This window comes from Vigna radiata, chromosome 11 (assembly GCF_000741045.1).
Source record: "Vigna radiata var. radiata cultivar VC1973A chromosome 11, Vradiata_ver6, whole genome shotgun sequence".
NCBI lineage: Eukaryota > Viridiplantae > Streptophyta > Magnoliopsida > Fabales > Fabaceae > Vigna > Vigna radiata.
Genome location: NC_028361.1, coordinates 1,868,873 through 1,892,385, shown reverse-complemented (window position 1 = coordinate 1,892,385; position 23,513 = coordinate 1,868,873). Strand labels below are relative to the sequence as shown.

General features: G+C 31.1%; 1 protein-coding gene, 1 non-coding gene and 1 pseudogene across 2 annotated transcripts; 2 read left to right on the top strand and 1 right to left on the bottom strand.

Annotated features, from left to right (window-relative positions):
* Positions 1 to 4,984: 4,984 nt before the first annotated feature.
* TRNAA-AGC lies at positions 4,985 to 5,057 on the top strand. Its single transcript has one exon. It is a non-coding gene; the product is annotated as a tRNA-Ala (tRNA).
* Positions 5,058 to 5,610: 553 nt separating this feature from the next.
* Positions 5,611 to 7,547, bottom strand: LOC106776598 (annotated as a pseudogene).
* A 10,527-nt stretch (positions 7,548 to 18,074) lies between these two features.
* On the top strand, positions 18,075 to 22,078 carry LOC106777821 (homeobox protein BEL1 homolog). Its single transcript, XM_014665596.2, has 5 exons — positions 18,075 to 18,637; positions 18,778 to 19,835; positions 20,350 to 20,732; positions 21,165 to 21,225; positions 21,399 to 22,078. The coding sequence occupies exons 2-5, from the start codon at positions 18,957 to 18,959 to the stop codon at positions 21,987 to 21,989; spliced, it is 1,914 nt and encodes a 637-aa protein (XP_014521082.1). The 5' UTR covers positions 18,075 to 18,637; positions 18,778 to 18,956; the 3' UTR covers positions 21,990 to 22,078.
* Positions 22,079 to 23,513: the final 1,435 nt, after the last annotated feature.

The following is a 23,513-nucleotide window of genomic DNA, read 5'->3' as shown; positions in this document are numbered from 1 at the left end:
ATATATATATATATATATATATATAATTTCTTTTAACAATACTTCTTAAATAATTTTTTGACAAGACAGTTTGTGATTGGTCTATTTTAAATATTATTTTAAACATAAATTCAAATAGAGCAATAAAATAATGACACGTATCCTTTTGTCAAAAAATTATTAAAATATCATGATCTTATATATATATATATATATATATATATATATATATATATATATATATATATATATATATATATATATTCTACTCATCACTTTCATCTATATGAGCTCGGACCATTACAATATACCAAAGGTTAAAACCATTTAGGCGTCTCTATTTTCGTAAGGTATTTTCAATTGGGTCCCTTTCTTTTAAAACTTCCCAATTGAGTCCTTATAAGTGCTAATTTCAAACAAATTAGCCCCTGCCATTAAAAATAGTTAACGGTGTTAAAACTTTGTAGAGGTGGGTAAATGACATGGTGAGTTTTTGTCACATCACTCATTTTCAGAGTCATCTTTTCCAACTGCACAAACCTAATTTTCTAATACCCTAGCTACAGTGAGCGAAGCCATCAATCTCACCGTCACCACCTTGCTCCGCCGCAACCGTGAAGCCACCGTGAGAACGCCGGTAGCGCCTTCGCTGCACTGCACCACCCCTAACCTGCATAGAATCAAAAACCAAAACATGCAACTATGGTGTCCTCATTACCGTCTGGTTGTGTTTCCATGGATTCCTACCTAACACGCAACTCTGCATCACATTTCCAGATATTTATCAACTAGGATTTTAAGGGTTGCAGTAGTGAGGAAGGAAACAATTGAATTGACACTAAAGAACAAACCTACAACCGAATCCCTGTGCCCTAGGAGCAAAAAGGGTTTTTTCTTACCACCACTATTCAATTTCTTCAAGCACAAGATTCTCGCGGTTAAATCCTTGGACCCGACGATGAGGTACTTGAAGTCCGGGCTCCAATCGAGGGTGGTTACTTTCGCGTCGAACTCGGCGAAGGTGCGTACAAGCTCGAAGGGGAAGTACTCGCGACGGAAGACCGGTGAGCGCCAGATCTGGACAAGCTTTCCGATGGCAACGACGATGAGAGCCCCGTCAGGGCTGAATTCTACGGCGACCACACGGTCCTTGAAGGAGATGCGGTGGAGGAGTTGACTCTGTTCTTTCTTCCCCCACTCTCCTCACTTCACTTTTTATTTCCCAATTCCCAATCTATCTACCCTTCAAGTTTTCTTTCTTCCCTTTTTTTGTTTGGCTATTTTCACTTACTTAATGTGATCTGGTACTTTTCCCCCTTTCTGTCTTTATTTATGGGTCTTCTGGATTACCCGGTTTTAAGGGATGTTGGGTTGTAAAGTTGTGATCTTTAGGTTTTTCTGGGGAATTTGCCATCTGGGTTAGTGGGAGGGTAGGAGGAGGTGGTATTTGGAATTGATGATATTTGGGTTTGGTTGTCTAGGAACTGGTAGATATGGGTTTGGGTGCTGAGAATGGTAAGGTGGTGGAGCCTATTGATCTTCTTTTAGTATAATATGAAGGAGATTGGAGAGGGAAGACACAAACTAATTTGCAAGTAAGAGATGATAGAATAAAGTTAATCACTCCTAAAACGCCACATATTACTTAGTTTCCTGCCACGTTCAACCTGAAAGTTAAACATTGAACACTCATCTATCTATCTCTGCACAATTTTAACACCGTTAACGATTTTTAACTGCAGAGGTTAATTTGTTTGAAATTAGCATTTATAAGGACTCAATTGGAAAGTTTTAAAAGAAGGAGACCTAATTGGAAATACCTTAAGAAAATTGGAACGCCTAAATGATTTTAACCTATACCAAATTCAAATACTTAATCATCCAACCACTTCTGACAATGACGCGCCTCCACTCCATCCATGGGATCCCAAAGTAGAAACAACTCTCATTCATTGCTATTGCTACAAATACTCCTTCTAATTTAATATTTCTTATCATTTTTTTTTCTTAAGTACAAACATGTCTCTACATCATCACTTTACCTATGTCAAGCTTTAAAATTAGGAAAATATGATTTCACCACCTTTTTCATTTTCAAATCAATTCATAATCTATTTTACAACAATATAATAATATTTAAATTAATCAATGATATTTTAACAAATATTTATATAAAACAAGAAATACAACCCAACCTTGTATAAAAGAAAAAAATATTTTGGCAAGAATTTTTTTTTATAATATTCGTATTTTTTTTTACTAATCATAATTTATTTATTATTGTGTGGACGTATTATAAATTCAATAAAAAAATAATATTTGTGTTTAATCATAATATTGTAAAAAAAATTATATTAATATGTCACTGTTCTTGTATAAAGTATACTAAATCTATATATGTTGGAAGCTTTATTTCGAAAACAAGTTTATGGTAAAGTTTATGATATAATTATTTTTTTCAACTAAGCAGAATAATTAATGTATGCACGTTTTTATTGTGGATGGGAACCCATGAAATTTAAAAAGTGGAATCTTTTCACGGAGCTAGTTATAGAGCTGCATGTTCTAAAGATTGAGCAAACTAGCCACAAAGCTAAGATTATTATTTAATTAATTAACATTAACAAGTGATCACTCTGTAAGACATGATCATTCATTCGTTCTAGTTAATTCCAACGGAAAGATTTTCTTTATTCCCTTATCCTTTTTTCAATTAAACTGTAATGTAGATTTTAATTCCATGATTAATACTTTATCATGTTCTCATCGGTTTTATGACATTTTTTTAAGGTTTAAACCATTTTTTGTTCCTAAGTTAAGTTTTGATGTTCCGTTTAGTCTTCGTTTTTAAAAATGTCAAACTTTAGTCCCTATAATATGAAAAATGTTTCAAATCAATCCTATTCGTTAACAAATCACAAGTTTTTCATTAAGTGATTTGTTATTCATAAGACCTTCCGTTAACAAATCACAAAATATTGGATACCTACATATGAAAACTTGTGATTTATTGTTCATTAAGTGCTGTCATGAGGATTGATTTTATACATTTTTCATATCATAGGGACTAAAGGTTGACATTTTTAAAAACGGAGACTAAACTGAACATCAGAACTTAACTTACGGACCAAAAAAGAGGTTTAAACCTTCTTTTAAAGATCATACGATGAAGATGAGTAGGAAGTATAATGCATAATACAGTGAGTGTTAGAAATCCAAATATAAGTTTAAATTTCATATTATGTAAAAATGAGAAAGTAAAATATTTTATAAAGATGAAATTTTTTTATTATCTTATTATCTTAAGACTTTAGATAAATAATGATATGAATCTTTTATTTAATTGAAAAGACAAAAGGCAAAATAGGGTGTTGTTTGCAACACTATGCTACTTATTCATAGTGTTCAATTGAGACAAACAAAACATTAATTTAATTTTGCATAAAACTATATTAAATATTTTGAAGAAAAAAATATCACCAATCTCTTAGAACAGGTCTTAAGATAGAGATTAGAATGATTATGTATTTATAGATTTGTTTTATGATATTTATTATTTTAAATTTTCTACAGCACAGTGGATGGGTACGATAGAATATTATGATTTCTTATTTTTTGAGTAATGAGGATATGATATTATTATCTCGGTATATATTATATATACTTTACTTTCTTGGGTATATATACATATTTTTTAACGAAGTTTCATAAAATGAAAAGAGAGAAATCTTAAATTTTCAAAATTTGTTATTGTTTACACAAAAATGATTTATTTTTGTTCGCTCTTGTAAAAAGATAACAAATGTCCAATTTGTATCAATTTCCACGAGAAATCTTCTTATTTATTGGAAATAAATTTAAAAATTATGAGAACATAAGAGATAGTCGTATCTTTTATATCTGTTATAAAAATCATTCTCATTCTCATAGTTCTCATTTTAAATTATTAACATATTTAATTTATTAGATAATTTTAAAAATATTTTTTTTGTATTTAAATTTATAACTTATTTAGACAGATTTATTATTTTTATTTTTCTTTAATTATTTGACCTTAATATAATATTATTTGATATTTTTATTTCATTTTTATACATTTATTATTTTTTTTTTAACATTTGATTACGAAGAAAATAAATATATATATATATATCCTTTTAAAATTAGATAACCAATTATATAAAGTTGAGCAGCAATTTTAATGAAAAAAAAAACTATTTTAGAGTTTAGGGTATATTTAATGCATAGATTGAAGTGCATGTATGGCCCAAGAGCACAAAGCCCAACGGAGAAGCCCATGCCTGCCACCCTCCTCTTCTTCTAAATCTTATTTCTGCGGATAAAATTTCGCTAGTATTCAAACTAGTATTCACGATAATCAATAATCCGGAGTGTGTGTGTGTATATATATATATATATATATAATCAGTGAAAAATTAAAATTAAAATTTAATTTATATTTAATTAGATTAAACTTAATTAAAATTAAAATTAAAATAATTTATTTAAAATTAAAATTGATTTTATTTTTAATATAATTATATTTTATATTTTTTTTAATTATATTTATATTTGAACTTTAAAAACCTATAACTTATATTTTTTTAGTATCTGTATATATTTATGAATATTTATAAATTTTAAAACATTTATAAAAAATCAAGAAAAAACTAAGGATGTTTGTTGATGATAATAATAGATCGAGGGTTATTTGGGAAGAATGAAAACAATTTCTGGAAACTGGGCTAGATTTAACTTAGACTCACTTTTATGTATTTTATTGGTTAAAGGAAACATTTATTAATTTTATTTGACTTTCTTCACTCACTAATGTTAAATACCGGAGTGAAACATGTATTTTAGATTCAAATATTAAACTGGTGTCTTATAAATGGTGAGGTTAGAAATTAAAGTAATTTGCCCATGATTTACTCAAAATGGCAGGACATAAATGATAAACATATATGGTTAATGAAAAATGAAAAACTTGAATCTATCATCAAAAGGGGATGTAGCTCAGATGGTAGAGCGCTTGCTTAGCATGCGAGAGGTACGGGGATCGATACCCCGCATCTCCACTTTGTTATAGTTTATATTTTTGCCTTATTTTATGCATTAAACATTCTGGATTTATGCAGAGACTTATGGAAAAGAGTAGTCATGATTTTTACTTAAGAATTGCATCTGATGCCGCAGATAATGGCCTAAACTTAGGCAACAAAACATTTGTTATACCATCTAGTCTACAATGGTCAAACACGGTACTAACCAAATGTAATCCGATCATTGTATATTCACTTTTTGTATTGTTAAATTCTTGAGTATAAACTTTTCTAATAGTTAGTTAGATACAACACTAGTCTTCATTTTCATAACTGAACTATTTATTAACATTTGTTATACCATCTAGCCTACAATTGCCAAACACGGTACTAACCAAATGTAACCCGATCATTGTATACTCACTTTTTTTATTATTAAATTCTTGGGTACAAACTTTTCTAATAGTTAGCTAGATACAACACTAGTCTTCATTTTCATAACTGAGTTATTTATTGTACATGTTGTGGTTTATAGCCTTTGCATTGCCTTTGAAGTTGTTGCAAGTTCTTGATTAACTTCTTGTTCACACTAGCATGTTTCATCATCGAGGTGGGGAAAGAAGGAATTAACCATTGGACAGTCGTAATTCAGATCAACCGGTCTTGCAATTTTATGCCTTCATACATGTCAAACACCTCTTAGTCCAAGAAGTTCATCAAATAACAACGAGGTAGTTCTCATAAAAGAAAAGGCTAAAGTGAAAGGATCATGATTCTTACCACTCCTGATCAATCAACATTTCATCAGTCAGTCCAAAGCCCCCGAACTCCTCTTCATCATGATGCATCAGTAAGCTATACCTGTTCATGCGCATTCCTCTTGGATTTCAATTAATAAAGTAAACAAAATTAATGTACCTACCTTCCTTCATGACCCTTTTCCATGACAAGTATATTTCCATTACCCAAGTTGTTCAGACCCTTGAACTGTTGAACCGTCCACTTGTACCACCTCATGAGAAACACTCGAAGTGTTAGGTCGTGAGACACGATCACCAAGTTCATCTCTGTTTTCCTCTCCTCAGGTGGCTGATACCGTTCAATATTAAAACTCTGCATCAGTACTTAACTTCATAACTTTGATTTCCGAACAACATATACGTATTAATATTACCAATGATTCTATCATACACATCAGCCGCGAATTCTCCATTTGGAAATCGGTAGAAGAAACGACCATAAAGCTGCCGCAGTGCCTTTTCCACTCACATCTTTTCTTTGTTTTGAAAATTCCCTTTTAAATCACAAACAAATATAGTGAACTCAAGTGTGAAAAAGCACACATTTGACAAGTACGGAGTAGTTTAACTAATATATACTACCCATGTTCCCGAATGCGAGGTTCTTCCCTGAAACCAGCGATTCTAGAACGTTCAAAAGGACGAGCAAGGTGCTGCAAGGTTTGAAGGATCCTTCGATATGGAGACACGTAAAAGTAAACTTGCCAGTGTTGTCCGTGTTCTGTCTCAATCATTTGTTTTATCCTGTTGCCACATGTCTCGGCTTGTGCCCTCCCTTTCTCGGTGAGCGATATCTTAGGATCAGGTATCCTTGTGTAGACGCTCTCATCCACTTTTCCTTCAATCTCTCCATGCCTAACAAGGATTATCCTTCAAGGCCTGGGTGGAACAGCCACGCCGGAAGGGTTGCTTAGAGGAATCTTCTGCGAAACTCTCGTCAGGCCATTCAGTAGGAATGGCTCCGTTTGGCAGTAACAACATTGGATCAATGAGAACGCGCTTGTTTTGGAATTTGGTTTTGTTTTTAAGGTCCTTTTGATGAGACAAATGGAGAGATGGAGTGGGAGATTGTTGGTTTTTTAGAACTAAGAAACATAGCATAGTAACGTACTTAAAAGCAAAAATACTTTCGTATTCTTCCTTATGTACAATATTTAAAACTTAAAAAAGTAACTATTTTACCCTAATTTTAATCCACTGCTCTAATACATAGGACACCTCAACTTTATATTGCTATAAATTTTTCCTTTAAAAGAATATAAGAAGTCTCTCCAAAACTCTTTAGGATCTTACTCAGAATTTTAAATTTAAACTCGTGTTTTTTTAATTTCTTTCCTAAATCAAAAATCGTGAGAAAATATGAAGTAAGAGACTTTTGCGGCATCATATAAATTCTGTTGGTTTTTTATAACTACGAAACATAGCCCTAAAGGGCTAGGAACATATCTCTAATAAAATTATTATTAAAAAATCTAATAAAATTAACCATCTCTTATTAAAAGAAAACGGAATTCATAAATTTGGAATTATAATAAGAAAAAGATTTTTCTTCATACATTAACTTATTTGCAAGAAGTCTTGACTCTATTCGTTAGGGACAGAATCTATCTTGGCAGAGAAAGCTTGGTTGGCAGTGACGTTTTGTCGTTTTCACTTTGTCGTGGGTCCCTCTCTTCTTAGCCTCGTTTACTGTCTGTTGTTACCTATGACCCTTTAACCCCTTCATCCTTAATTCAACCAAAAAATAAATTACCAATAAAACATGGACCAACAAGGATAACTGCAAGATCCTTCGACAAGCACGGACCACCTTTATAAAACTCTCAGTTTCAGCTGCAAAAGGAAGAGCTTAAATCCATCGTTATGTCATTTTCGATGGAGACATTTTCTTTGTTGCAGAAAAACAAATATATAAAATATACCTATAATAACGAGTGGATAGATATGAACAGAGAGATCAGAAGAACAAGTCAAAGTTATAGTGTAAGGATGTGGACCACTTCCTCACCATGGTTGCTTATTTCTTAAACTTAATGTTAATGATCTTAATTTTGTTTTTGATTAATATCCTGTAAAAATTTTCCTTCTAGGGCCAAACTAGGTTTAATTTAAGAATTTATTATTGGTGTTTAAAGGTGTGATTGGAAACTTGACTTCTTCCTCAAATATAAGCTAAGAGATGAAAGGAACGTGCTTTCATAGTTTTATTATCATCACCAATATCTGTGCCTTGTGACCTGGGTAACGACTGTTGACCCATAGTTAAACTTTTGTACAAATATAAAATAATTCTAGTGTTACTCAATGTTTTGAAAAATAATAAATTTATATTTCATTACTGAATTACAATATATTTTTTTTAAGAAACAAAAGAAAATAACTTGAATAAAAAATAAGTAATATAAAATGTAATAACAATATAGAAATCTCATTACTTCATAATTTTTACCTTGTTTTTTATTAATTTCTTACAGAAAGCTTGAAAAAAAAAACGAGAGTTCTTTTCGAGCCGAATATCAGTTCTAACAGCTACAGCAACCGGAAGTAGAGCAATATCTTTAAAACAAAACAAAAAAAAAATAACACGAAAGAACAGACGGCAAAGAAAAGAAAAAATTACAAAATCAAATTCTTTTTTCGTTTGACATTATCACATGAAAGAAAGAAGCATATAAAAACTACGTAGGCCTAACATTTCTTTAATAATATCTTTTCATTTTGGAGTAATATATAAAATTAATCTTTTAAATTAATACCAAATTATTTTTCCTATATACCTTACAAATTATTTCTCTTTTAACTTTATAAGGAATTAAACAAAAAAAATTACATTTATTTTCATGAAAAAAAAAATCATCTTATACTAGCTTTCTATTTCTTTTTCCTTCCTTTTCTTTTCATACTTTTTCTTCTTTAATTTTCTTTTTCCTAATCATATTTACACAAAGTTATAGAAAGAAAAAGGAAATACTTTATTAGTTAGCTAACAAATAAGATTAATTTCTCTTATCTCTATTTTTGTAGAAAATGAGAAATGAATAAGAGAATAATTATTTTGGGTTGTATGATGAGGAGAGTGGAAAAAAAATAATAAAGAAAATAGATTAAAAATAAAAGATATTATCTTTTTATCAACAAAAATGATATATATATATATATATATATAATATAGGTTTGGTATTTCCAGAATGATCTCACCCACTGATAAAATTATTTATTTACTTTCGATTATATTCCATAAGGAGAAGGTTATACAATTGTTAGTTTTTACAAGTTGAGCTAAAATCACATATAATGTGAAATAAATAAATTAAATAACATGAAAATATGACAGACCTAAGTTTTCATTAATCATTTTCAAAAGCACTCAAATAATCTTAAAAATTAACCATTTAATGGTTGTTATTAATTTTTTAAAAAAACTGAAAATGTCAGTTTAATAAAAGATTTGTCAGTGTCATGTTAACTGTGTATATGTCAGAAGCGTCACGTCACCTCGTTGCAATATTAGAACTGAAAAAACATTAAGGCTGTGTTCTATTGAAAAGATTTGAAGGAGATGATTTAGGGGAGATGATTTGAATGAATTTGAGTGGATTTGAGAGTAATTTTTTTATTGTTCTTTTTTGAGTGGATTTGTGGGTAATTGAGAGTGGATTTGAGGGTAAAGTTTGTGAGAATTAGTGTAGAATTTGATAGATGTAATAGATAAAAAAAATTGTTTAATTGATACAAATTGAAGATTACCAAAATATCCCTAATTATAAAAATAATATAAAATGATAATTATTAATGTTATATTTAATTGTAAAAATATTTATATAGAAAAAAAATTAAAATTAATTTTTAAAATGTAAAAAACTGTTATTTAAAAGATAAAAAGGGACATAAAATATATACAGTAGCAGAAAAAAAAATCTGTATATAATGGTATAAATTTATCCTAATAAAATATTTTAATAAAAAAATTTATAAATATTTACATTTTTTAACTACACGAAAAAATAAATTCAAATAATATGTAATCGTAAAATAGTGTTTGTAGTAGTTCAAACTTCATATTAAATTTAAATTGAACAAAACTAAACTATTATTATTTGAGTGTTTGAAGAAACAAATCTAGTGATTAACTCTTCATTTGCAGTTTCATTCTCAGAGACAGCACACATGTCCAAATTTGAATTGGAAGTTGCATAATTATGAAGGGTAAAATTGACATTTGACATAAATTCACTTCAAATCTTCACGTATCAGCGAGTGATGATAAAAGCAAGTATCTTGCAAATTCATTTAAATCTGTCTTCGAATATATACTGAACCGAACACGATAAATCTCGCCAATCCATCCGATCTATTATGCGTGAACAGAAAATTACCTTAAAACGAACAGGACATAAGAAACTACATAAAGTCTACAAAAACTAAAAAGTTGATATATTTAAAAAATGATAATTAAGTCCTAAATATAATTGAATATTTAAAAATACATTTATAAATTTAATAAATATAATAATAAAGTAATTCTCATCCAATATTTACTATTTGTTTTATTAATACAAAATAGGATTTTTAAAGTTACATATTTTTTTTAAGTTACATATTTTATAAGTTCAAACTCATAACAAGAGATTGTAACAAAATTTTGTAAATGATGAGATCTTCTGTATTGATTGGATTTAAAAACGGTATAGAAAGTGATGTGATGACATTTATTATAATATTTGAGATAAAATTTTTTATACTAATTACGCATATAATTATTATAAAAAGTGATTTTTTAATACTGAAGAAGTTTTTTTATATAAGTTTTTCTATGAGTTATTCGTTATAATCAATGTAGAAGGTTAAATTTTTCTCAGTTTTTGTACTTCACATTTTATTTACGGAAAAAATTTTTAACATCTTTTTAATAACTTTTTGACAACGCATACGTGGCAGCTTGTGATTGGTACATTTTAAATATTTTTTAAACATAAATTCAAATAGACCAATAAAATGATGACACGTGTCCCGTTGTCAAAAAAGTTGTCAAAAAGTATTGTCAAAATATCATTGTCCTTTATTTACTTTACAGTTCAAACTTCTTTATTCATCTGCGTTCCCACATTTCTTTTCACGATTGAATTACAACATTGTCAAATGATTTCTCCAGTGGTCATTTATTCGTTTTTCATTTGTCATCTTTGAGTATATGAGGTCTTGTTGTCATCGCTACAAGCATCTCATTATTTGTTATTGTGGTCTGTGTTCCTCCGTTGCCGTCGCTGCAAGATTTCGTCATCGTTTGTGTCTCCTCCATATTTCACGTGTTTTCATGTCCCTCATCATCCAAATCCCACTCTATCTTTCTCCATTTCAATTTATAACTATTTTTTTCTTTGTTGAAGTCTAACCACATTGTTACTATCTCAATTTGGTACTTTTCTTCATTTTACATTTCCTTTTTTTCACACTACATTGTATACATTTTTCTTAACTTTGCACTACGTTAAAGAAAAATCTAAATTTTAAATAGAGTATTTTTTTTTATAAAGTTCATTTTACAAATTTAGTTACTCTAAAACGTAAGATTACCTGTGAAAGTTTTGTATGTTATAATGTGAGACTATTTTGATTATACTAATATCAAACTCACATAAAAGATAACAACTAGGTGGTGAAAGTCAGATAAAGATTTACAATATGATACGAGAACGATGCTTACAAAACTAATGAAGTTATATATGATATTACACTTGACTTATTTATTCTTGTATAGAATGACGAGAAGAAGGGTAATATAATAAGTATAATGTCTCCTGAGTTCATTCAATATATTATAAATTGATGCTTGGAATTTAGTTAATTGACTTTAATTTAAGATTTTGATAAATACTACGATATCTTTCGATCAGAAATTATTTTTGTAATAATTAATTAAATCACCCTTGTTGCATCTTTTATTTATCTAATATTTTTACGATTAAGGTTAGCTCACACGAATAATAGTCTTTAAAATGAGTCTTTACCTTTTAGAATTAATCTCTTATTCTTTAAAAGAGCTTTTGTCTCTCTAATTCGGTGAAATCTGATGTTTATGTGAAAATTTTCTAATTAAAGTAAGGAAATTTGTTTACAACCGATTTTTTTTTTATTTTTTATTTAATCTTCAATGATTTTCACTTATTTGTACAATATTTTAATAAATTAAAACTAAATATGTATCTTTTCAATTAATTAAACAAAAATATTAATTATTTAAAAAGCATTAAATAAAAGAAATAAGAACAATAATAATATCAATTATTATTATGAAAAATAAATTTAAATAACAAAAACAAATAAAATTGTTAGATCAAATATTTATTTGTACAAAAAGAAATTAGTTTATAGTTTCTAAATAATAGAGGTGTCTTTTAATATTTTATTCCTGGATAATTGTTGTGTTGTAAATCATATTCATGATACTGATTTTGATAACATTGTATAATTCAATTTTGACCAGTCCTAGCATTTATTATGAGATAATAAAATTAATGCAATATGTTATAGAGAACTCAGTTAAACCAAAACTTACTGATTTGTTTTATTTGTTACTCATAAAATTATGATGTATCAAACATAGCGCTTACTTTGAATAAACTATTTCTTTGTTTCACATGATAATGTTTTAGTTTTTTTTTTCACATTTATTGACAATCCCGAATAATGGTTTCTTGTACATTTTGTTAATCTTTTTTTCTTCCTATGCGTTCAGAGACATAAAAGTTGTACAATTTGATACTTGCAGACTATTTAAACCGTTATATGATTCAATCATGTCAAGACATTTAAAGCAATCTCACGATAAACATTCATTACATTATTCATTACATTATGAATACCTTACTAATAATTTTTTTTTACTAAATATATGAATTCAATATACATATATAATGTGAATAAAATAAAAATTTCATATTCTTTTAAACATAAAATTTAGGTTTTAATGTGATTTTAAATTTGCACTTGCTCATTATCACCCTAAAGTCAATAAATATGCAATAAATTGAGTATTGATAATGCGTGAGGTTTTTTCTTTTAGAGAATAAGTTGTGATGACATTCTTATTTATGCTTATGAGATAGTTATTGCATGTTGGTAATGAATGATGCTATTTTTTCATATCATTACTTATATGATTGTTATACTTACCGAATTTCTTAACAAAAACAAATATATATTGAAACTGACGTATGGTTCTTTTGTTTTACTTCTTTTTACACATTTTTTTCCCTCTGAAACTCCACTTTATTACTATGTATATAACGTGATAATATAAAAAATAGATGCTCTCTCAACCATCTGTCGTCACATCGTAGAAAAATTAGCTTTCATATTGGAATTTATGGTGAAAACCAAAAGGAAGAGATAGAAGTTAAGCATATATATAATAAAGGGTTGCTTTCATAAGACTTGCCTACTAAGGAAAACCTTTTACATGTACCAATCTATTCACAATTTTAACCTTCAATTGAAGAATCTCATTAATTAAAGCTTATTTTCATAATTTTTCTATGTTTAAATTACCATTATATAACACGACACAGATTTTGTAATTATCCTATATGCTATGTTGAATGAAAACAACTCTAATATGTTATATAGAGGCATCGAGAATCCCGCAGAACAGTGGATGCAATAGTAACAACGCCAGCGTTGCCAATTTAATTTTTTTTGGTAAAATTAAAACAGCTAGAACAAATTAGAATTTGTAATTTAGTATGTAGAATGCAATAATGGATGTCAATTGTTTGAATGTTGTCTTGACACTGAATATATGTAAAAAAATATTTACCACAGTAATGTATTTATCTTTGCTCATTTTAAATAGTTATACATGGTAAAGAGTAATAATTATTTAAATATTCAAAAGCATTTATATATTATAAAAATAAAGAATTAATCAAACTCATAAAATTATATATAAATATAGACTTAAAAGTTAATAATCACTTAACTACATACAATATATATATATATATATATATATATATATATATATATATATATATATATTGTTATAATATTAATTACTCATGCATATAATACTTTAATCCATATTTATAATTTTTAGAAAAAAATAAATAGATACACGATATGCAATCTATAGATTCAACACTCTATTTATGTGTGCCTAAAAATTAGCTAAGGTTATAATATGTGGATTATTACTCAAACTTTTATATATTTCCCAAAATATTTTTTATTTAACACATTTTTTTTTATATTTTCACATTCTTTTTTAATATTTGCATGCAAATAAATAATGCTTTCATCTAAATCATTACTAAATTACTGTCTGTTTGTATATGTCTTATGATACTTCAATTTGAATTATGTATGTTTGATACGTATTTATATCATATGCTTTAATAGTTTTTATTATGAAGTGTTCAATTTATAAAATAATAGTATTTTATGATGATAAATTTATAATTTTTTCTTTTAATAATATTTAATATATATAAAATTTTAATTTGAGTGGACACAATAATAATAACATATTTATTATGTTTTTAAAAACTTTTGTACATTTTTTTAATATATATGAGGGTTGGAAATAGTTATTTTGGTCCATCTTATTTGACGTTTTATGTGGAATGAAATTATTATTTTATCTTGGTGAAGTTGTTGTTCCGTGACGTACGCAAAACATTTTGTTTCGTTAACTAGCTTATCATTTGAATTGACTTTATTGGTGTCGGTGAGTGCATGCTCATGTTTGGTCGGAGTAAGCAAATAAAACCGCCCCCGCAAATTGCGCTTATTACATGCACGGTTGCTTTTCAGTTTAGTATTTTCATTCTGTTCTGTTAAGGTTCATGTCTTGCAATGCAAAACTTCAAGCATAAAGATCATAGTTAATCCGAGATTTGTATGAATGGAAATCGATTCAAATTAATATCTAAGTTACTAAGATATGATTATTATGATATGAAACTAAAGGTAAAAATGTGAATGGTTTATATAGTGGAGGAAATGAATATTGTTAATGATAAAAGCAGATTAGCTAGTTTAGTCGGTGTGGATTTGCAAAAGTGTGTCATTCTGAAATTCAGACACTGCTCTCTCTCGGTTCTCGACATATGTAAGAGTGAGCTAGTATAGGATTAGGATGGTCCTAACGAGAAATGGCACATATATTCTAATGGTGGTCGATCTAATAGTGTACGAATAAAGGAAAAAAGGTATTTTTTTATATGCATAAAGATAAATAAATGTGAAGATGGACCACCCTATGGTTCGTAGGATGGTTCAGTGGCATGTAATTACAAGTTTCAAGCCTGTTCAAAAACGTAGGTGCTGTTAATGAAGTCTCAGTCTTAAACGCACACAATCCCCCACCATTTGTGGAGTCCCTAGAACATCCCTTTCAGACGCTCTCACACTTGATGGTATCTGAAATTTAAAATCAACCAAACAACAGTGTTGTTTTTTCACGTAAAATAATGTTGTTTTTGCTGGAGGTTTTTCATGAATGTGTTGCGGTTATATAGGTAGTAGGATAGGAATGTAGCGTGAATATTATTAACTTGACTCCCCCAGGAAAAGCACAGAAAAGTGTTATACAGAAATTAATTAAAAGGTTTAATAGGTTCGGAGGTCCCTATATTATAGGAGGTTTGTTTCAATTGAGTCTTTCAATTTTGAAGTGATCAATTAGGTTCCTAATTTTGTCAATTTGAATCAATAAAAGCATGTTAAATGCAGTTAACGCCGTGAAGTTTTTGAACATGTGGCACGCTGATGCTTTCAGGTGGGATCGTTTCAAGTGCATAAGTGGATTATAAAAGGGTGAAATCCCTAAATTAAAAGGGTGTATTTGAAGGTGAAATCCCTAAATTAAAAGGGATTTCACCCTTTTATAATCCAGCTATGCACTTGAAACGGTGTCACCTGAAAGGTGTCACATGTTCAAAAACTTCACGGCATTGACTGCATTTAACGGAAAGACTTTTATTGATTCAAATTGACAAAATTAGGGACCTAATTGATCACTTTCAAAATTGGAGGATTCAATTAAAACAAACCCCCAAATATAGGGACTTCCGAACCTATTAAACCTAATTAAAACGAGGAAAAAGAATGGAATGCGCGGAGTGCGCAGTGCACACCCTGAGGCAGAGCCAAAAAGGTTTGCAGAGAGGCGAAGAAGAAAGAAGTGAGAATAGGGAAAGTGAGGTGATGGGAAGAGAAATTTGGTAAGCGGCGGAGAAAGCTACCCTCACTGGACCACTTGCTTTTTAATAGACAAACATTTAAAGCTGTCTTCTCTTCGCCACCTTCACTCTTCCACTTTCATCCCTCGCGCGTGCCTTTTCCTCGCCTTCAATTTCATTTTTAATAAATTAATTACTTCAAATTAATAAAACTGTATTTAAGCCTTAATTCAATTACTTTCATAATAAATCTATGTTTGGGCCACTTTTCGCGTCCAACACTGTTACTTCTTTATATGCACGCGAGTTTAAAGTTTTAAATACAGATACTTAATGCCAAAACATCAATAAACAACATTAGCTTACGGCCATAAATTCCAAACACATTAAACAATCAAAGTTTATAACACCTTTGACTTAATTAATTACTTTTTATTTTTTCATCTTTATTGATTTGAACAGTAAGTCATTTCGGTTTTGTAATTTCGTTTAGTCAAATAAGCTTTTTAACTTTTAAATTTGACCGATTTTAGTTTTCTTTCCACTTAAAAAAATTACATTTTTATTTTTCTATCTAAATGTTTAAATTTATGATGTAAAATCATTAAAAAGGTTAATTAGAAGCTACGCATTAGGTGAAAAATAAAATTCGAAAGTTTATTGTTGGGCGTGATATTTGATTGGAAATGAAAAAAAAAAATCATGAAACTTAAATAGTTTACGAAAGTTTTACTCATGAGAACATGTGGTGGAAATTATGTTTTAATGTTTCAGTTGCTTCTAAGCTGTTTTTTTATAGATAAAAAATTCTATTAAAGAGAATATTTGAGATATTACAATTGATTTACAAGAAAAAAAAAGATAAAAAGAGAATATATAATTCTAAAATTTGGTAGTAAAATGAATGATAATTTTGTAATGCGTGCTTTTATATTGACTATTTTTTTTTATGTATTAGTATTATATATAGTAGGAAATAAGCCACTTAAAAGTAATATAGTCGTAGTTAATGGTTGGGTTAGATATATGTTTAGAGGGGAAAAACTGTCAAAGTCAAGTGAGTTAAACGGAATAACGTTTATTCTGTTTCGTTTTAGCAATTTTTTATCCGGCATATGATTATTCTGCTTATCCCATCACTGCTAAAACTTTGACCAGTTTTAAGCTTTCACTGCAAGTAAAACAATGAGTGGTTTAAGTTATTTTATTTGAAGAATTAATATGAGTTGTGATTGGGCTGAACCAACCTAATTTGAAACATATCGTTTTGAGATACGTCAAGGGTGATCCGATTAGATAAAAGCGATGATTGTAATAGAAATTTGATTTTGTATTTTTTAAGATAGATTACGCAGGAAAGATGTAAGAATGGTTTGTCTTGTTGGTGAAATGGAAAGGAAAAGGGTATAAAATAATAAAAAAGAAAGGGGAAATGGGCAATAATGATTGTGATGTCATGTTTTGTAAAAGGAGGGTGAAGATATTAAATGTACGTAGGTAGCGAGCATGCAGTGAAATGAGCATACAGATTGGAATGTAGGTTTTCCTAAAGTTGATAGTTTATATATAAGTAGTTCCTTAAATGGGGCGCAGATTAATTTGGTGGAGGGAAGTATTAATTAAGGAAAACCTAATAAGGGTGTTTAATTAAGAGATGTGATGAAATGGAAATGCGCGTGGAAGAAAAGATGCGGTCCCACGGGATGCAAAATGGAGAGAAGAGGATGGGTGGAGTACTTTAATACACCAATTAATATATAAGAATTACATTGGACCACCTCATCCCAATATCTCATTTTTACACCCTCTGTATCACAACAACAACAACAACTTACGATCACTTCGATCTTGGGATTCGTTTCCTTACAAAGATACCCTTAATCTCAAAACCTTTTTCTTAAAAAATTCAAAACCCTTCTAATTCTCAAACAATAAACAAATTCATCGCCCAACACAGACCCTACAAATCATGCCAACATTATGGTGGATTTGGATCTGCCTGGTAAAAGCACAATTTCTTCAAAAATCAACATTTTCGTAAATCAGAGAGCTACTCATGTGGCGGCTTGTAGTATATGTACCAGGCAAAGGACGATCATAACTTTCTGTTGCTCCTGGTCCTTCATTAGTACTTCTTTTTTTCTTCTTCTTTCTTTTAATTATTACTCATATCTGGCTCAGCTTTTTTTATTTATTTTTATATATATTCTATTTTCTTTTAATAACGTTATTTATTTTACTGGTTGCAGGAACCGCGGATAACAAATAATTGAGGAAATTTCCTTGATATTTTTCTCACTGGACCAGAAGTCTATTTTGGTTGTATTTATATCTTGCATTGACCCACTTCCAAGAGAGAGAGAGAGAGGCAGACATATATCAAATTATGATCATGGCATGAGGGTCATCATCACACTCCTATCTGATCTTCTATTTCTGAGGAAGTATTTCTCATCCTTGTTCCTAGGTTGGTTTTCATGGTAGCTCTATGTTGGCTTATTAGGAGAACAAGTCTGAGATAAACGGAGCTTTCACTCTCCAAACTACCACCGTCGCTGTTCAGAACTACCCTCCACCGACTACCATCGGAGACACACAAACCCTATACCTAACTAATTATTCCACTTCCATTACGGTAAGATCTGTTTTATTTAATCACTTTCCACATAAACAAGCAAAGTAACTATTCAACTTCCTTTCTTTCCGTCCTTCTGCTTTTGGCCTTGTTTATGATTCGGCATGGACATCTCTTAATGCTTTTCAACTCTGTTTCAGTGCTTTGTGGATTGTTTTGCGGGATGAAACAGCTCCACAAATCAAGCACATCCCTTGCAACGATATTCCAACAACGAGCCAAACCTGAAGCAGTATAAGTGATTGGTGGGAAGGCAATTGATGAATTAAGAAGAAGGACTTTTGCAACTCGACGAGCTTTGGATAGTTAATTTGACTCGATGGCTCGACAACTGTGTGAGGATAAATCATCATCCGAATTCTGCTACTCTGATGTGTCATCGGGAAATCCAACGATGCTGGTGAACCAGATCCAAGGCTTTGTGTCAGACCCGGAGATGTACAACCTCAGCACGGGCATGGAAATGATAGGGTTTCCAAAGAGTGACACCAACGCTGTCATGTGGAGAAGTTTCATCCCCAAACCGGGTTCTTCCTCTTCCAAAACCATGAACGAATCTTCCACCCCTTTCTACCACCGTGACTACAGCAACAAGCCTTCAGATTTCACACCGGGGAATATTTCTGAAACAAGTGCCGAGAATCTAATTGTTGGAGCCCACGATTCGGCCCCGTGGCAAGACGACAACAGCCATAACAGGTTTGACGATTCTTCTTTAAGGTGCGTGTTCCCTTGTGAAGCCAACGAAAGGCCCAGTCAAGGTCTTTCACTCTCTCTCAGTTCAACCAACCCTTCCACTATCGGGTTGCAGTCTTTTGAGCTACGACAAACAAGCCACCATCCTGATTTTGTTCCCTCGGGTTCCAGAGATGGGTTCTTTGGAAAACCAGTGAGTGTTCAGCAGCAACAGATGTTACAAGATGGGTATGTGAGTTCTAATTCCAAAGCTGCAAGTGTTTACCAACAAGGACATTTCCTGGTGAAGAACTCCAAGTATTTGTTGCCTGCACAGGACCTTCTCAACGAGTTTTGTAGCCTAGACGCAAAGATAAGTGAGGCGGGAAAGCTTAAATCGTTGAAGAAGCAGTGGGAAGAGGATAACATATGTACTGGTTCCTCGAAGAAGCCTTCTCTGACCTCTCTCGAGTTCGTGGAATTGCAGAAGAGAAAGACAAAGCTGCTTTCGATGCTGGAAGAGGTATATATGTTTGATGTCTGTTTCCAAATCTTGTTTGGCTTCATTTAAGAGTGTTGTGTACTAGAATTACTTTTTTGCAAGGAAATAACATACCTTTATCGATCTTTCACCAAAATATGGAAAAAAGCGTGTAAGTAGGTTAAATCCACGCCTTTACTCCAAGTGAATTGGTAATGGTAATGGTATTGGTATTGGTATCTATCCGTCCAGGTTCCTTAACTTTTGGGTTGGTGTGTGTGGGTTGATTGGATTGGGTCTTTCGATTTTGATTCCTGAACTAACTCAGCAGCCACTACGGGCCCTTTCATTAAATGCTATCTTCTCAACTTATGACAATATTCACTCCTTTTCATTTACCTTCGCAATGCAAAACCCTTTTCCATCTTCCTTTTCCTGGCAACATTTATTCTTACAGCATGCATGGTGAATCATTTCATTCCATGGAGACTAACTAGCTGTAACTATCAAATTAAAGTGTTGCATATTTATATTTTAGCTTTGATTTGTCTTCAAGGTCGACAGAAGGTACAAACACTACCGAAATCAGATGAAGAGCGTGGTGTCGTCGTTTGAAGCGGTGGCGGGTAATGGTGCTGCCACAGTGTACTCGGCGTTGGCTCTGAAAGCCATGTCGAGACATTTCAAATGTTTGAAGGATGGGATTTTGGGGCAGATTCAAGCAACAAGAAAAGCCATGGGAGAGAAAGACCCAGTTGCACCAGGCACAACAAGGGGTGAAACACCTAGGCTCAAAGTCATTGACCAAGCACTGAGACAACAAAGGGCGTTTCAGCAAATGAGCATGATGGAAACCCACCCTTGGAGACCTCAACGTGGCCTTCCCGAGCGTGCTGTTTCGGTTCTTCGGGCTTGGCTTTTTGAGCATTTTCTCCATCCGTAACTAACTCTCTCCCTTGCTAGTTTCTTCATCCTTTTCTTTTGTGTTTGCCAGTTAGCTAGCTACATATATTATTCAAGTACCAATATAAGTAACCAACAAAATAGATTTTGCTCAAGAATCAATGTTCTCTCTATAATAAAATAAGACACCAACCTGCAACTTGATGTACCGTGTGTTTCTCGCGCCTAGCGTATAGAATCTCAATGATTTCTGCTTGCAAAAACTATGGTACATTTTGGTAGTTTCTGCGCATCACTATTCAGATTCCTTCTGTTGGTATTTCGTCATGTTATTTTCAATCTTTCGTAAGCAAAGTAGGCACATAAACAATACTTTCATTTGATTATTCTTCTTTTCTACAAATATTGCTTGATGTTTAATTAACAACCTGCTAGGTTAATTAATTTGAATGTTTTAAACTTTTGTAGGTACCCAAGCGATGTCGATAAGCATATTTTAGCACGCCAAACCGGTCTCTCGAGAGGTCAGGCACGTTCATATCTTTCTCTAACACATACGCACTTAAATTCCCATTGGTTACATATATGTTTTGCGTAGATAAAATAGATATTAGGTATAAGATGCTGTTATTATTATATCATTGGATACATTTCTTGTGAAAATTGAAAACCGCGTTGGGTAACCCGAATGTTTGAAAGCAGGTTTCGAATTGGTTTATTAATGCAAGGGTGAGACTGTGGAAGCCAATGGTGGAGGAAATGTACTTGGAGGAAGTGAAGGATCATGAGAACAACATAGCTTCCTCAGAGGGTGCTACTGATCCAGACAATGATATAAACTCAAATGTTCAAAACCCTCCTCCACCCCATACAACACGATCAGAGGATCAGAAGCCATCACTGCTTCGAATAGACTCCGAGTGTGCGTCCTCCATCATCAACAACCACACCATAGACAACAAAAACGACCCAAAGAGCCAAGAACAGTGCTTTGGGTCGGTGGAGCTTGATTTTTCATCATACACACACCAGTCCCCGGGCATGGTTTCTTTCGGAAGCAATGATCAAAGCGGGAACAGCCAGAGCGGAGTGTCTCTGACACTAGGGTTACAGCAGCATGGAGTCAGCCTAGCTTTCCCGCCACCATCACAGAGTTCACTGTACTACGCAAACCCAAGGGACCAAATTGAAGATTGCCAACCAGTTCAGTATTCTCTTTTGGATGCTGAAGGACAAAACCTGCCTTACAGAAATTTAATGGGAGCACAGCTTCTCCATGATTTGGCAGGATAGATCATGGATTCTTTATATATCCCCAGTTCAGATTAAAACGGTTACTATAATATGAATGATCAAGCACAAATCAAGATTAGTTTTTTTTTTCTTAGCTAGCCAGCTACATACAAATGCTTAATTCCATACATAAAGCTATATATATATATATATATATATATATATATATATATATATATATATATAAACTTGGTTAATTAGATAAGCTTACTTACGTACAACTCAGTTTTAACATGTGTATTCATGTCTTTAATACGGAATTGGAATTCGTAAATATCAAGATTTTACAAAGAATTTGTTTACTTGACAAAATTTTGTTTCAGTACGCTGATATGGTATGCCTAGTGTTGAATTTGAAGGGAGAGTTTCATTAGCACTGAGCTAGTGGGAAATAAAATTCGTTTTGTGAGGATTGGAGATATTTGTAGTTTTTTATGAAAAGAAAAGAATATATATTGCAAAACGACAATGATATTAGGTTGTAGAAATTTGGTTGGATGCTAAGAACAGCAAGAATTAGAAAAAAAAAAAAATCAAAGATAATTTGGTGGGTGTGGTCCCTCATGAAGACAACATCTCGTGGCGATAAGAATTGGTTGCTTTATGATTTGTCAACTTTTGTCATTGGTTTCTTTTTTGGCCAATATAAGAGATACCCTTGAATTAATAAATTTAGTATTAGAGATGGTAGGCTATTCAAAGGATCCTATCAACCCTATATGTTCTCTAAGGAGTGCAACTTGTGTGTCAAAGGATGAAGAACAGAATCGCACCCACCAGACATGGATGCACATATCATGCCCATACATTTTTTTTATTGGTGTAATAATAGATGAGGAGACTGTGATTGTTCACAAACTCTTTATTAATTTTATTCTTGTTATTTGTCAGAAAAAAAATAAAATAATCAGCACCTTACCCGGTAAAGGTCGTTCATTTAACCTATATTATTATTTTCTACACATAATAATAGTTTAATTAATTAAAATTAAATCATAGAGTGAGTTTTTTAAGTATACGTTTGATTAGGAATAGCAAAAAAATGAAATTTATGGGTAACGATATATTGATATTTTCTTCTCTTCTATCATGCCAAATAAATGAAACGATTTTATTTTTATATTTTGTTGGTTCGGAATGAATGTTGTATTTCCTGTTATGTCTATGGTTAACAGCAAAGCAGCAGAAGAAATAAAGAAGAGAAAACAAAAGCTGGAAACAGTCACATGGTTGACTTCCTAGAAGTTTAAAGAACAGGCAGTCAAACAAATTATAGCACATGTGTACCTAGGGAAAATGTGTTAAACACTTTCATTATTTAAAATACTTAGTTGTTCTTTCCAAAAATTTAATTGGATTTTTTCCCATATGAATCCGTTTGGTTACATTTTATTTCTAGTTACACCACATTTAATTTTTAGTTATTCTATATGTCCATTTTTTGCACAAGAACATATAGTATATTATACAAGTCATGTTAATAATAACGATTCCTTACAAAAACTTATTAGAATTGAGAAAGTT